The 15862-nt window shown below is 34.3% G+C and overlaps 3 protein-coding genes across 6 annotated transcripts; 1 reads left to right on the top strand and 2 right to left on the bottom strand.

Moving 5' to 3' along the window:
* The first annotated feature begins 44 nt into the window (after window positions 1-44).
* Window positions 45-4810, top strand: LOC102615642 (protein DETOXIFICATION 46, chloroplastic-like). Its single transcript, XM_006487255.4, has 14 exons — window positions 45-742; window positions 989-1083; window positions 1471-1579; window positions 1725-1780; window positions 2070-2125; window positions 2374-2512; window positions 2641-2778; window positions 2864-2932; window positions 3011-3121; window positions 3391-3519; window positions 3930-4007; window positions 4131-4202; window positions 4285-4347; window positions 4443-4810. The coding sequence occupies exons 1-14, from the start codon at window positions 292-294 to the stop codon at window positions 4542-4544; spliced, it is 1668 nt and encodes a 555-aa protein (XP_006487318.2). The 5' UTR covers window positions 45-291; the 3' UTR covers window positions 4545-4810.
* A 165-nt stretch (window positions 4811-4975) lies between these two features.
* Window positions 4976-7133, bottom strand: LOC102616136 (uncharacterized). 4 transcript variants are annotated; one of them, XM_006487257.4, is made up of 3 exons: window positions 6528-7133; window positions 5672-5878; window positions 4976-5546 (listed from the first exon to the last, which is right to left on the bottom strand). In XM_006487257.4, the coding sequence occupies exons 1-3, from the start codon at window positions 7056-7058 to the stop codon at window positions 5472-5474; spliced, it is 813 nt and encodes a 270-aa protein (XP_006487320.2). In that variant the 5' UTR covers window positions 7059-7133; the 3' UTR covers window positions 4976-5471. The 4 variants fall into 4 exon arrangements, with proteins under 4 accessions (XP_006487320.2, XP_006487321.2, XP_024957620.2 ...); XM_006487258.4 differs by having other exon boundaries at window positions 4976-5549; window positions 5708-5878; XM_025101852.2 differs by having other exon boundaries at window positions 5708-5878.
* Window positions 7134-12231: 5098 nt separating this feature from the next.
* On the bottom strand, window positions 12232-13966 carry LOC112499326 (uncharacterized). Its single transcript, XM_025102328.2, has 4 exons — window positions 13299-13966; window positions 12796-12915; window positions 12495-12636; window positions 12232-12375 (listed from the first exon to the last, which is right to left on the bottom strand). Exons 1-4 carry the CDS (start codon window positions 13964-13966, stop codon window positions 12232-12234), a joined length of 1074 nt encoding a protein of 357 aa, XP_024958096.2.
* Between the last annotated feature and the right edge of the window lie 1896 nt (window positions 13967-15862).

The raw sequence follows: 15862 nt of genomic DNA, 5'->3' as shown, positions 1-15862 counted from the left end.
TTATAAAGTCAATTCTATTACAACAAAAGTGTTATAAGGTGAAATGTAAAATTTATGACCTGAAATATAGTAGATTACAGACCTATTCTAAAATCTAATCTTAGCAGTTAGCAGGCAATCCTTTAATGTGGGACACCTTGTTCCAATTCTTACTCACGATTCAAAAAACTTCTGCTTCCTAAGTTATAAAAGCCACTCTTTCTTATCTTTTCCAACTTTTGTTCTTAGTTTTAGCTTAAGTTCCTTTTTTTATCTTTCTTGATTCACTCCCTTTTCAACTTTCTGAAAAAAATGCAAGTCAAAACTTTTGCTAACCACTTTGTTTCTTCTCCAAATTCCAGGCTGAAACTGCTCTCTCAATCTTTAACCTCTTGCAGCAAAACATTTCTCATTTCAACTACCCTCCAATGGCACAGCTCTCTTTTACCCTCAGGACTATGCGTTTTTGCACCAAAAGATCATCGGAAAAGATTTATAACTACTTGCATCAGCTCAAGCCAAGAATTTGCAAGTGAAAACGACATTAGCAATACTTCAGTTTCTTTATCAGAAGAAAAAGAAGAAGAGAAAGCAGTGGAGGTAAAGACAGAGGGATTGGCTGATCAGAGTATATGGAATCAAATAAAAGAGATTATGAAGTTTACAGGACCAGCCACGGGGCTTTGGATTTGTGGGCCATTGATGAGTCTCATTGACACTGCTGTTATTGGTCAAGGAAGCTCTCTTGAGCTTGCTGCTTTAGGTACGTCTTCAAGATCTTTCTTGATCGTCATTTTCTGTTCGGTTGCTGGGAAAACGTAAAACAAGAGAAGTATTCTTTTTAATTCTAAATTTATGATTGTTGTTTTGTCAATTGTCATAAAATGCAACTGCGTGAAGCTAATAATTTCTCTGCTTGAAATTGGAACAATTTTTTCCTTTTCATTTTCCCGTCTTTTGTTGGTATTCTAGTGACTGTGGATTTGTCTTGATTGTGCTTTTGTTGCAGGCCCTGGAACTGTTTTATGTGACAACATGAGCTATATATTTATGTTCCTCTCTATTGCAACTTCAAATTTGGTTGCCACATCGCTTACCAAACAGGTTAGTTTTCAAATATCTCAGAGTTTTTTGTGCTTGTGCATCACTATTATCAAGTGTTATTTTGACAGTAAATGCAGTTGTTTTTTTTTCCCGAACTAATATCAGATGTTCAATAAATGGCATTACAACTCGAGGAAATTATTGATATGCATGCTTTGCTTAGGGACTATGAATTACTTTCGGCATAATTTAGGGAATGTCAACATGGCATGAATTACTTTCATTAGTTATACTAACATTATATACTGCACCATTCTTGCCTTTTTCATTTTCTATTTTTGTGTAGAAACCATCCATCTTCTATTTTATGTTTTCTGCAGCGATAATACCATTTTATGATTGACCTTTTATATTGCATAGTTTGACATTGCAGTATTTTTTTTGCAGGATAAAAATGAAGTGCAACATCAAATTTCTGTCTTGCTCTTTGTTGGATTGGCTTGTGGCTTCTCGATGCTTATATTTACAAAATTTTTTGGAATGCAGGCACTATTTGGTATTTTTTTTTCCTTTTTTCCCTCCACTTAATTGTACTTAAATTATGTTTCATAATTTTTCATCCCCAGATTTTAAATAATTAGAATATGCAAGGACAGGGCCATCTAGCACCTCACAAATTCACTATTCTTGCTTTTTTTCAGCTTTTACTGGGTCCAAGAATGTTCATATTCTACCAGCAGCAAACAAATATGTTCAGGTTTATTTTCTTTTCAATAACCTTCGACACTTGTTTTTCTCTGTTAAAGCTTGTTTAGTATTCTTTTAATATGTAAGAATATATCTTAATGAATGCAATTCTCCATGAAATCTTGCCTCCATCAGTTATCAACGTGTATTTTTGGATTGTGAGATATCCTTTTCTTTAGTTTCTTCCTTGGCCTACTTACTGAAATTATTCTTTCTTACCCATTTCAATTTTTGACATTCTCCCCTGCTTAGATTTCTTTCTAAGACATTTAACAGAACAAAATTTTTTCCGTCAGTAGATACGAGGCTTAGCATGGCCTGCTGTTCTTACAGGCTGGGTTGCTCAAAGTGCAAGGTAAAAAGATTTTGTCACTTCCCGTTTATAATTAATTGACTTTTCTAGCGGCACTTCGTTCTGGTTGTTTTCATTGGCCACTTACTGATGCAAATACTAAAAGGCTCTCTAAGATCAAACTAATCTGTTCAGTTTTCTGTGTCATTCTGGTTCTACAAATGCATTTTTCTACAATGTTCGCCTAAGCCAGATAAACTTCTCCATGCTGACTTTAAATTCTTTTTTTTTTTTATCTTTATGATTCATAGTCTTGGCATGAAAGATTCCTGGGGACCTTTAAAGGCCTTGGTGGTTGCCAGTGCTGTAAATGGCATTGGTGATATAGTTCTTTGCCGCTTTTTAGGCTATGGTATAGCTGGTGCGGCGTGGGCAACAATGGCATCACAAGTAAGCTTAATAATCAATTTTTATTGTTAGTCCCACGTGATTGGATTTTATTCAAGGTAAACTATCTTTTATTTTATCTTTGCCCTTTTTTTTTTTTGGGTATCACCACTGACCAGAATGCATCCCAGGTGATTGCAGCTTATATGATGATTATTAATCTAAACCAGAAAGGATATAATGCATTTGCGATATCCATTCCGTTACCCAATGAACTTCTAGCAATATTTGAGCTTGCTGCTCCAGTGTTTGTGATGATGATGTCGAAGGTTTAGAACATTTTACCTCATCTCGGACCTTCTATTTGTTTACAATCAATAATTTCTGTGCATCTGAGGCCTTTTGGTATCTTAGGTAGCTTTCTTCACTCTCCTTACATATTTTGCTACATCGATGGGAACAATCACCTTGGCTGCTCATCAGGTCAGTTTGACTTCTTCTTTTGCTCCTTTAGTGCGAGAAGTTGTGTTTATTCATTTTAACAACTTATGATTCACTCAGGTCATGATTCAAACTCTCATGATGTGTACTGTATGGGGTGAGCCTCTAGCTCAAACAGCGCAATCGTTTATGCCTGAGTTCTTATATGGGATGAATCGAAATTTGGCAAAAGTTAGTAGTTCTCATTTTTATTAACAACAGGGCAATCTTTTCTTTACATTTTGTTCATGCCGGTCTTTTACTTTTGAAAACTAGGAATGAGTTTTCATTCATACTACAATGAGTATATACATCACATGTTAAATTTGACACCTTTAACTCTGCTTATAGAGATTAGAGAGTGTTGATAAAATATTCGGTAGATAATTTCTGTTGCAAAACTTGTTTTTACTTGAATTGTTGTTTGTTCAACCTTCAATAATATTTATGATGTCTAACAGGCACGGATGCTGCTAAAGTCACTTGTAATCATTGGTGCTATACTTGGAGTATTGTTAGCGATTGTTGGAACATCTGTTCCTTGGTTGTTTCCCAACATTTTTACGCCTGATAAGGTGATCGTACAAGAGGTTAGTTCTTGCTTTTTGTACTTGTAAAGGCATTTCTGTTCCCTATTTATTCATTTAGTACTGCAAATTACGAGTAGCAATATGGTTTACTGAGTTTTAGAAACTTGAACTAGTCTGTCATGAGTAGCATTCAATTTCATGCAATCACTGCAGCTTATATATATATATATATAACACAAGGTCAAATCTAAAGTCCTTGTTAGAATGAACCGTCACTAGATAATCTAAGCAAGCTCTATTTTAACCCTGAATACACTGTTAAGCAGACCAATTTGGACCATTTACTTGTTCTAGCCCGTCATAAGTGAGAAATCCAACTGATATAGAATGCTGATTTGAAAATACATTATCTGGCAAATTGTAAACTTTAATTCGACTCTGCTGCATACACTTTTCTTTTGCCCATGCAGATGCACAAAGTACTGGTAGCATACTTTGTGGCTTTAATCGTGACACCAGCCATTCTGAGTCTTGAGGGAACGCTGCTAGTAAGCATGAGAATACTTATCTTGCTATCCTCAGATTATGTCTGCTTTTTTAACCTACTGAATTGGATCACTCCAGTTGAAATCAATCAGTATGTTAATTTGGAATATTTGTTTTTCATGCAGGCTGGACGAGATCTAAAATTCGTTAGTTTCTCTATGAGCGGATGTTTTTCATTGGGAGCTCTAGCACTACTGGTAGAGATCAACTTCATTCCTCTAGCATGTATACCAGAAGTAGTTTAATTATCTCATTGACTAATAATCTTCCTCTGTATAGCTTGTGAGCGGTAAGGGATATGGGTTGCCTGGCTGCTGGTATGTACTTGTAGGATTTCAGTGGGTAAGTCTTTCACCCTCTGCATTTTTTTACTTCTTTTTTTCTTTTTGTTGCGGCAGAATGTCAACAACTGAGCTGAATGAGAACTTTTTTGATAGACTCGATTTTTCCTCGCCTTCCAACGCCTTCTTTCTCCGACTGGTATACTTTTCTCCGAAAATGTAAGCAAGCATCAACTGGAGAAGCTGAAAGCTGCTTAGCTCCATTCTTTGCCTGTGAATTAGATGAATTACTGCATAAATGAATGCGTGTCCTCGTTGCCGAAGATAGTTTTATTGTAATTTCTTGATGCCTCATATGAGACTTGAGACGCACAAGCTAGGTGTAGCTGTAATATGTTATTCTTACATGGTGTATCATACTTGCTGGATCAATTACTGTAATTGTACGCTACACTTCTATCTGCCCCAATCCTCAGGGAGTAATTGAAAGGAAAACAGCTTCTAATAATTAAAAATTTGTGCAACATGCTTTCCTTTGGTGATCATCAATGTTTTACAAATTAGCAAGCTTAGTGTTCAGATCGATGCTGAAGCCTTTCTCTGCATTCAGAATACGTTTAAGATTTCTTATTATTGGATTCATGCTCTCAAAATCTTATGAGTCATGATTAAACCATATGCGACCTTAGTGAACCCCGAAAGAGCCAAATATATAGATTTTGGAATTCAGACTGCAAAATGACATCATATAAGTTCAATTTTGTTACAAAACTCGAGCGTGTTTTCTAAAAGAGAGCAAGAATGCAGACTAAAATCATGCCCAAGTTGCCGACTATTCTTCTAACAGTTCATAAGCAAGTAAAGCGCAAACTGCATCTAAGTGAACATAATCTCCACAAAAGGAACTCCCTCAAAACTGCATCGGTGTCCTCCAAACAAGCTAAAGATTGGAGGAAAAAATTATACATAGGGTCAGCCACATGCTACCTAGTACATTCCATAACCAAAATTCTCCTCAGATTACCTCTTGTCTTATCTTTGTTTGAACTCAAATTCACCACCAGCAATCCAGGATGATCATTTACAGAAACAGCTACTTGGGAAACTAAGCAGAAACCTTAACGGGTTGAGCAAGAGATCCATATGTGAGCACCAGTGCTATCCTTGACAATGTTTCAAGGATAGCTAATCAGAGGCACGAGATGAGAATCGGCTACTCCCCCTGCGCCGTCGTCCAGAAAGTCGAGAAACTTCTGCTTTCTTCTGAATTCAACCATTAAAATAAAGTTAGCGAAATCACAATGCAACTAACAATCATTTTCAGCAACACAAACATTTGTCAAAAGGAACTCTGAGAAGGAGTTTTTCTCCTCATTGTTCTCTACCAGCAATAAGGGCTTCAATTTTGATTCTTTTCTCACATAAACTCTACGAGCTTGTTGCTTCTTCTCCTCTAACTTCATTTTCGTGAGACTAGGCCTGTATATAATGACAGTCTGACCAATTTGACTAACTACAACAGAACCAGTTGCTTCCTCCAATTGCTTCACCACGTCTTCTAGCTCCCCAGGACAGGTCCGGTGAATTTTAATCTATTTAGATGATATAAGTCAACAGCAATTGTTAGCCTCACACATCAAGCAGCTTCAGTTCTTCACTAGTACAACAAAATGGCATAGGGCACTTTAACTCAGTAAAGGACATTTAGATAATAAAATGGAATCAGAAGTTGACATGGCAGCACAAACATCAATGTAAAGAGGAGATCTTAGTTCTGCAAGTAAAAAGATGGATTAAATGCCCATCTCACGCAATTAATGGAAGCAGATATTGGCTAAAAAACTCTATGCTTCAACCAGCCTAATCGGTTCTCTATTAATTGAAAATGAGACTAGCTTCTGAAAGGCCAATTTACGGTTTTACTAGCTTGAAGACTCAAATTCGATGACAGAAGAAATACATTCTAATCTTGATTACCAAAATATCTAACTAAAACTTTTAAGCTTTACCCAACAGCACACAGCTCAAACTTATGCAACTGCAAATTCATATTCAAAGCCACTACTCTACAACCTTAACAACAAATCCATGAGCTCAACTTACCAAACCTATATTCTCTAAACCAAGAACCAAGCTAATTCCCACAAAACCAAAAAAAAAATAATAATAATAATACAATAAGGGAAAAAGTTAAAAATTTAATAATGACAATAAGCAAATTTTACATATTGAAAAGCTAACCTTCAGGAGCTCATTGGCCTCAAGAGTCTCAATGAAAGAAGTCACAACGCCATCAGTAACGCCACTCTTTCCCACCAGCTGACACTTGAGCTTCTTCCCCAAGCTGTGGGCATAAGACGCCAATTCTTTCTTCTCTTTCACAGTCAACTTCGGTAACGGTAACGGCGACCGCGACGGAGACTTCACCTCCTCCACCGCCTCACTGCCAACAACAACCGTCTTCTTTTCCTCCTCTGTTTTGTGTTCTTCTTCAGTTTCAGATTCTTGAATCTCATTTTCAACAACTGTCTCTGGCTCTTGTTCTCGCTCTTCTTGTTGGTCCTGCGGTTGTGGGGAAGAGAGAGTTGGGGTGAAGGCTTTAGTAGTGACTGTTGTGGGTGTGAGAGTCAGAGAGGAGAAATTGTGAGAGAAGAAGAACCGACGAGTGGGGATAGAAGTGAGGTGGGGTTTACGGAGTTGGCATTTTGAGAGGATTGCGGAGGCCGTGGATATGCAGAGGGGTCTCAACAGGAAACTCATTGTTGTCGCCATCGTCGGTGCAGCGGTGCTGTGCTGGCCAAGATTTTTGACACAGCTCTCGATCAAATCAAACTCTACGTGGAGAGAAATATTTATTTTTTAATTTAAAAGAGCAATAGCCATAAGATAAAGCAAGAGTGTTGCGGGTGTTTGGTCTAGTGGTATGATTCGCGCTTCCGGTGCGAGAGGCCGCGAGTTCGATTCTCGCAACAGCCCACATTATGGTGGCGTTTATTTTTTTATCTGAAATTTGAATAGACCTGAATTAGTCTGAATTTTGAATAGATCTGAATGTCTGAATCTGAATAATATGTCTGTTTTTTTGTCTGAATCTCGAAAAATAAGTATTAAGTTATTTTTTTTTTCAACTTAAAAAATTAAAAATATGTACTTTTACATTTGTATCCTTATTAAATTTGAATGTCAAATAAATAATATATTAAATACCATAATATTTTAACATTTATAAGTAAAACTATATTCAAGTGAATACATAATTATTTTAGAATTTTAATATATAAAATACCATAAATTTCAAATTTTATCATATATAATATAAGAAAGAAAAACCATGGATATTTTTATGTGGGGTAAATATCTATAAGTGAGTTTTGGGATAGACATGAAAAATAAATTATAAAACATGGATATTTTTTACATTAGCAAGTAATTGACTTAATTCAGATTTCTCTATTAAGTAAAAAGTCAAAAAAATAACTTATTTTATTAAGTCAAAATTATCTAAAAAGTCTCATTAAGTTATAAAAACAAACACCTCTAATTAACTGAATTAATTAAGTGACGTCACTTTAAGTCATTAAATTAAAAAACAAACGCCACCTATGTCTCTTTTCAGCCTTCACATGACAGTCCGGTATAAATTCGATTGTTTAGCGTGATAATTTATACATTTTAATTAATAATTAATTATTACGTCTTATTACCCCATCACATTTTTTTTCCTTTCTTGCGGGCTTGCAGCTGCTGTATATATTCAATTACAAACAAATATATATTAATATATAACATGGATTATAATGTGTGTAATACTTAATACGGGATTGATTGAATATTTGAATGCTCAAGAATTTGGATGACCGCCGATTAGCGCGCATGAAGCACAAGAAATCAGCTGCTTCCATGCTTGCAACGATTGTAGCAAAGGTCAGCAGGGATGTAGCCAAGATTTCGATCAAGCTAGGGCACATTAAAAACGAAACATGATGAGGTGCGTAATTGCAAGCGTGGTAAGCTCTCATTTGAAGAGAGCTGTATTCAGGACCCTTAAATTGAACTTGCCACATAAACAGTCAGCATACTTGGAAGCCTCCTCCAATACGAATGGCAAAAGTTCGGGTCGGGCTCAAAAAAATTTGAAGAAGCCCGATCCTAAATAAACTTGAACATTTTATTGTTAATCCGACTCAAATTGGGCCAACATCGAGTCGGTCCCAACCCGACCCTATCGAAATAATTTTTATATTATTTTAATTTTAAACTATTTTTTTTAATTTTTTATATTCATATTATTTTAATATTTTCTTCTATACATGCATCTTAATTAACAAGATAAAAGCAAAATATACAATACAATTAATCACAAAATAATTCACAAAACAACTAATTAATAGGAATATATTTTTTTTAAAATTTAATTCCATAATCAAACTTTTAAAAACACACAATGCGATTAAATTAAAAAAAAAAACACAATTCAATTCCACAACCATTTCAACCCCACACATAGATCAATTCCAAAATCCAACAATTCAACCCCACACACAAATCAAATTCAAAATCCAACATGAAAAACACACAATGTAATTAAATTAAAAACACACAATGTAATTCAAATATGGTCAAGTTGAGTCAGTTTAAGCCCGACCCTGACCCGAGACCCGATAATTTGGATCAAAGCCCTAAAAATTAGGGTCCATCAGGGCAAAAACATGATCAAGGCAAATTGTCAAGCCTATCCTCCAAAAGATTAGTTCAAGGTAAATGTGGATGCTGCTATTCAAATGTCAGACTTGAAAGCTGGTTTGGGGGTAGTGATCAAAGATTCAAGCGGCAAAATCATAGGTGCAGCAGTTCAGAGCATTGGCTATAAAGGAGATGTGGCCGGCATGGAGGGCGAAGCTGTGTTATATGGGATTCAAGTTGCCAAACAAGCAGAGTGTGTGCCCTTTATTGTTGAATCCAACTCGTTGGAAGTAGTGGAGCTCTCATTGAACAGGAAGGGCAACATGTCCGAAACAGTCTGGACAATCAAAGAAATTCAAGCCAGCTTGAAGAACCAGATCAGGTTATCAATTCATTTTGTTCCAAGGCTGTGTAATATTATTGCCCACTCTCTACCCAAAGTTGCTTTAGAGTATGAGTATCCTTTTCTATTGTTGGAAGATTTTCCACCTCAAATTATGTTGTTATTGTCAAAGTTTATCTAATAGAAAGCTTTACTTTCTCATAAAATAAAATAATAAAAAAATTGATCTTGCCACACACAGTTTTACTCTATAATGTGCGCAATTACACCCACATGACTAGCACCTCATTTAAAATATAATATAATTTTAAAAATTTTGACAGTAATATATAATAACGTAACTAAAGTATTCATTGATAATAAATTTACTTATTACAATTGTCATCATCGAAGACTCCCCAATGGATATACTATGTGTTGAAAATAATGAAAGATAGTCTCATTATTAATAAGATCAAAAACATCTTTTTCAATCTAAACAAATAAGTTATCAATTAATTTGTTCTTAAAGTCTTTTAATAATAATGAAAGTATAGATATAATTGCAAAACAAAGTGTAAACATGAATACATGATAAAATTAAGAATTTTTAAACTAAATAAAAGATCAATCGGAATATTTGAAAATTAGAATTGGCTTGACTTACAATATTGAAAGACTATATACTTGAAGAGAACTGCTTTTGATTTATAGGAACTAAGATGAAATTCATGCACCAACGCACCCATACTGCTCTAATTCGGCTACTCCACTATCGCCGTAACAAACAAATAAAGAAAGTTCGTTTGATTCAAAGAATGGAAGGAGTCTAGAAAAACAAAAAGAGTTAAATAAATCTCTTTCTTTTAATCTTTTTATTTTATGGGATATTATTATTTTCCCACCAAAGGTATTCTGACACTTCATGTCAGTACTACGGTTTGGTAAAACAATCAGTTTACCACCAAACGTTTAAACTGTTAGTATTTTCCCACCATTCCATTAAAACTCAGTTAATATGTAACGGAAAATTCATAAAAAGTTAATTTTACCCCTGGAGTATAAAAGACTATGTAATTAACTTTTTATGAATTTTGTAATTAAATCATCATTTGTTGTTCTTCCTTCTAAAGGGCAAAAATTACCCTTTATGAATTTTTTAATTAAATCATCATTTATTGTTCTTCCTTCTTAAAAGGAAAAATCGTCTTTTACACTCTAGGAGTAAAATTGATCTTTTATGAATTTTCTATTACATATTAACTGAGTTTTAACAGAATGATCGGAAAATACTAACAGTTTAAACGTTTGGTGGTAAACTGATGGTTTTACCAAACTGTGGTATTGATATGACGTGTGAATACATTTGGTGAGAAAATAATAATATCCCCTTTTTTATTTTAATATCTATTGTCTTTTGACTTTGTTTAAGTTTCATATTGTTTTAATAGTTAATAATTTTATTTAGAATTACACATTTAAACTACGGACTACATGAAATCCTTCAAAGTTAACTGAGATACTTTCCTAATTTTATATTTCAACTAGTATTTTCTTAAATAATAAACAAAATCTATTATCTTGTAAAGTCATAAAAAAAATTTTCAAAAGCTAGCTGAGCCTGCACCCGAACTAATGTTATTTTCCCTACTTTTGGGTGCAATGAATTTTTTTTTTTATTTGTCTAAACTTACATTAAGTCTACGTCAATAAAGGCTATGTCATTTGAGAAAAAAAAAAGAAAATACTTGTAGGTGAGAAAAAAAGAATAAGAAATACAAGTTTCGCAGTAAAATGATACTTTGGCAAATCCCATACATATATTGAAAGATATATTGGCTCAAATGAAAATTAGTGGATAATTCCACCAAGAAAATAAGCACAAGTTAATCAATAAAAATTACGTTTTCAACATAACTTTATATGATATATCAGGATCATGTTATGTTAAACGATATATAACATTCAGTAATCCTTGAATTCTCACTTAAAATCAAAATAATTACAGCATGCGAAACAATTAAACTATCATAAATGACAACTCATAAGTTATAGTGCATTACATATAATGTAACATTATCTGACCCTATAAAACATTTCACCAAACTCTCCATTAAAAATCCTTTCAACAGCATTCAATTCGCAGACATGACCTGTAAATTTTTCATTGCACTCCTCAACTTATTAATTGTTATAAAACACTAATTTTTCATTTCTTGTCTCCATATTTCTCGTATCACCTGAGTTCAAAAAAAGGGAAAAAAAATCTTAAAATGTCAAAAGAATAAGGTTTGCATTGACCTTGTCCCAATTCCCCATTCTTTTATTCCAAAACAAACCAACAATGCAAGACATACAAATTGAGACGTGAAATGAAAAATACATCAAACTAATAAGCTTCAGAAGTTTACCCAAATCAATCAGCAAATGGCACAAAACACAACATTAGCGGGTAGCCTGCTAGACGTGCATGCTATTCTACTACACTAAAACATTAACATTAAAAGTCACACTGTCACAACCAGTTGAAAAAGAACTACGAGCACACAACTGCAGAAGTTCTCCAGCGAAAGATCAGGGAACGCTTACAATGAAACTGGCCCCCAGTTATATACATCCATCCATCTGGAGGTGGAACCCACAACCTCAACCATCAAATGGTCCAGGTGGCAAGATCCACCCTCAGTCCCCCACCCCCTCTTCAAAGCTGATCGCGCAGAAAACCCATAACGCTAACTAAACTTTTAAAACGAATAAAAAGAGATTTCATCAAACACTAACCCACCACCACAAGCCATGAAAGTGACAGCAACAAGCAAGCCATTAAACCAAAGCATGTACCACCATCGTCATCATCATGTGTCATGTCAAAGCCACAAAAATTTAACACGGAGTTACAGTTTGATTTGATGACGCATGTTCTTGGAAGGCTCCCAAACACTAGCTAGTGCCTCTACATTTGCCAACAGTGCTTTGTTTCACATTCTTTCTTGTGCCATCCCGGGCTGGACTGAAGCAAACAGGAAGGTATTCATCACATGGAAAGTCAAAACTCCGAAAGTGCTTCACCAGCTCCTCCTTTCCCTATATAATAATAAAAAAGCACTTTTTTCTTTGAAATCAAACTCAATCAAATCCATGTAAAAGATTTGTTATTTTATCAAGACAATGATTAGGGCTACGTATATGATAAATGTATGTACCTGGACCCTAGCATAGGCAATTTTACATATCTTGTGTGATTGGAAAACATTCCAGCTCTTGTCATGTGCAGCAAGGAAAAATTTCCAAACAGCAGTTGGATGAGTGAAGTTAACAAATGCATAGCCTTTGTTCATTCGGCTTCTGTAGCAATAATTGATTAACCACAAATAAGAATCAGTTTTTAGCTTTCTTAAAGTCCAAAAGGGGGAGTATAAAAGCATGCCTATTAAATGAAAATGAGTTAATGACTCCAATTATTGATAATATTGAAGCGCATCTCGAGTATTGGCAGCAACTTACTTAAAATCAATAGGCAAGTATAAGAAATCAAACGCTGACAGATAGGATTCTCCTTCGAGCACTGCCTTTTGATTTTCTTCCATGCAGTGATCGTCGAGGAAATTCATCAGCATTTCACGACTGTAAAAAAATGTAAACACACAAAAATTAGTACACAATATGCATTACTCAAAATCCCACTTGAAAATTATGAAAGAATGAACTAGCAAAAAAAAGAATCTAACATGCATGTTCATCCCCAAATCGTTTTGATCCCTGAACCCAAAACTTCAACAAGAGTCTTGGGTTAAACAAAATGAAGGAATTAAAATACCCACAAAAGAATAGGGTTTCCAGGGATCAAAACCAAACAAAAAGACCCTCAAAATCAAATATTTAAGTACAAAAACTCATTAGTTTGCTTGTCCATGAAATCAATGCATGTTACCCAAAAATAATTTTTTAAAAAAAAGAAAAAGAAGGAACAAAAAGGCCCCAAGAGGAAAGAGATAGAAGGGTTATACGTGAATCTATTGGGAATATTTCTGATCATAACCGTAGTGTTATTCCCATATTTTCTCACGGGCAAAATAGGATATCTTTGCTGATGAGGCTTCACATTCACAGCCTTAGTATACTGCAAATTTGCTGTAAGACGATGGAAGTCACCATCATTAAACTCAGGCCTCCATTGCACCTGCTGCTTAAACCTTCGTTCTCTCTGATTCTGATCACTTCTCCTCCAAGAAACCCTATTTCTGCAATTCCCTCTCCTTCTTCCCCTTGCTGCAGAAGCTACTCTTTCATCATCATTAGTTCTACTCTTTTGAACTACTGCTTGAGCTTCATCCTCAGGTGGCTTAGCTACAATAGCAGCTGACGGTTCTTCAGACACTGGAGGCGGAGCGGTAGCCGGTGGCAGCAAGAAATTGTTGGGTTGTACTGGCACCACTTGTTGTTGGGTTGGTGATGATGAAGAGTAAGGGTGGTTTGTTCGAAACGAATAATGAGGAAGAATCGGCGCCATGTAATAAGACGTTTGAAGATATGGAGATGGAGGGTAGTTTTGGTAATTAAAGTCATGAACAAAACAAGTGTTTCTTAGGTTTTGTTTAGCCACCGGCAAAAACTCAGGAGCCGCAGGGTTCAAACAACTCTTCTGATTCTTCTCCGCTGCTTCTTCTTCTGCCATGATTGATCGATATCCGAGCTGCTGCAAGTTACACAGAGTTCAAATGTGTTGAGAGAAAGTATACTGTATAAAGTATTTGAATGAGAGAGAGAGAATGCGCATTCAGCTCGAGTGAGAGCGAGAAATGCTCAGAACTAGGAGAGATTGTCCGCGAGTTCTATACTTGATTAATACATATATGCCACGTGTATATTTATTTTAAAAAATTACCGTATTAATCATAATTAATAGTTATATATAATTAAATTATATCTATTGTATATTAATTAAATTTAATATTTCGTATATACTCTATAATTTTTTTTAAAAAAAATTAATTAGTGATGACTGCAAAATGATTTCGTATATGCTCGGAACTAGGAGAGCTAAGGCACGCACTATATTAACAATAAATCAATAAAGTATATCAAATCTAATGTATATACATTGATAAAAGAGATTGTCATAATTTCTAAACACGGGCGCGAGCGCACGTGGGTTTGTAATTTTAAAGATATGTAATGTTATTTTAAAAGTTTAAATATTTTTAATCAAAGTTAGTTAGCGTGAGTTGTTCAGCACTCTCACTCCTTAAGAGAGGTCAGAGCTTCAAGCTTCACTCTCGTATGGAATCACCACTTTGGCCAGTACTTTATCTTTTACGGGTACACCTGATGCGAGCGAAGATTAGTCTGGGTTGTGGTACGGGTTTAAAGGTGTCTCTCACAGTTGAGACCCACTCAGGACCATCTCGTGGTTCAGACAAAAAAAAAGTCTAATTATTTTTATTTCCTTTAATATTTTTGTCTCAATGTAAATTCTATAAATATTATATAATAATTTGATAACAACTTTAAAGAGTAATTTATAGCCCCCAAACAACTTCAGAAAAATTTTTTATTTCATCTTAAACATACCCTATAATGTAACCCAAGACATAATTTTTGTTATATATAGATAATTATTATTATGCGGAAGTAAATTCTTAAAAAGGGAAGAAAAATGATAACTTGTTATAATGTAGAGTTTTTTTTTTTTTATAACTAACTTAATTTGGAACCAAAATTTTTTATTACTATATGAAAATTATTTCTATATAAAAATATCATTATAGAAAAGCTTTAATGTATTTTTGTTTGATCCCACTCAAATTATATCTGTGTTAACGTGATATTAGTCAAATGCATACATATAAAGCACATCAAATTATTAAATTTTTTTAATGCTATTTAAATTGAACATCTTACTTTTTTTTGTGTGGGTTGAAGGGTAACCATAGTTCTTAAAATCATTTAAACTTTTCTCTTTGTTTACTAATATCTCAAAAATAAAATGAAAAAGAAATATAAAGTTAGGAACGTTGCTTGCTAATCATTGACAGCCGTTTATTTGCCTAAATAGGCTTTAAAGAGCACGTAGCACAAGCCACAAGGTGCCTTAGAACTCATTTGATATCCGATAAATGGTGCTAAGCGCCTACCCGCTGGAAAATATGACAGTTTTCTGATTTGGGTAAGTAACATTTGATCCCTTTATTTGTTATAATTTTACATATTGATAAAGTAGTTTTTTTTTCTTTTTTTATAAAAAGAAAAGAATTGTCGGCAATGAATCAAATGACTCAATTACCATTTATGTGTTTTTGGGTTTTTCATTCTTACAAACCTTCACATGATTGAATGATTGTTAGTGCCCAACTGCCAAGTCTTGATGGTGTGAATGATTGAACGTCAAGGACACTAATTTGAGTCTTGACTTGAGGATGCTAATTCGATTTTTCATTAAAAAAATTTCTTTATACAAAAATCTAGAATATAAATAGACAATTTTCTTAATTGTTAATTCGTTTTAAGTATGAGTGGATGTAGATTTTTATAACTTTTTATGTTAGGGTCAATTTTAGATTATCCTCTTTAT

Source organism: Citrus sinensis, chromosome 8 (genome assembly GCF_022201045.2).
Source record: "Citrus sinensis cultivar Valencia sweet orange chromosome 8, DVS_A1.0, whole genome shotgun sequence".
In the NCBI taxonomy this organism is placed as follows: Eukaryota; Viridiplantae; Streptophyta; class Magnoliopsida; order Sapindales; family Rutaceae; genus Citrus; species Citrus sinensis.
The sequence above is the reverse complement of the archived record's forward strand: the minus strand, read 5'-3'. Positions and strand labels throughout refer to the sequence as shown.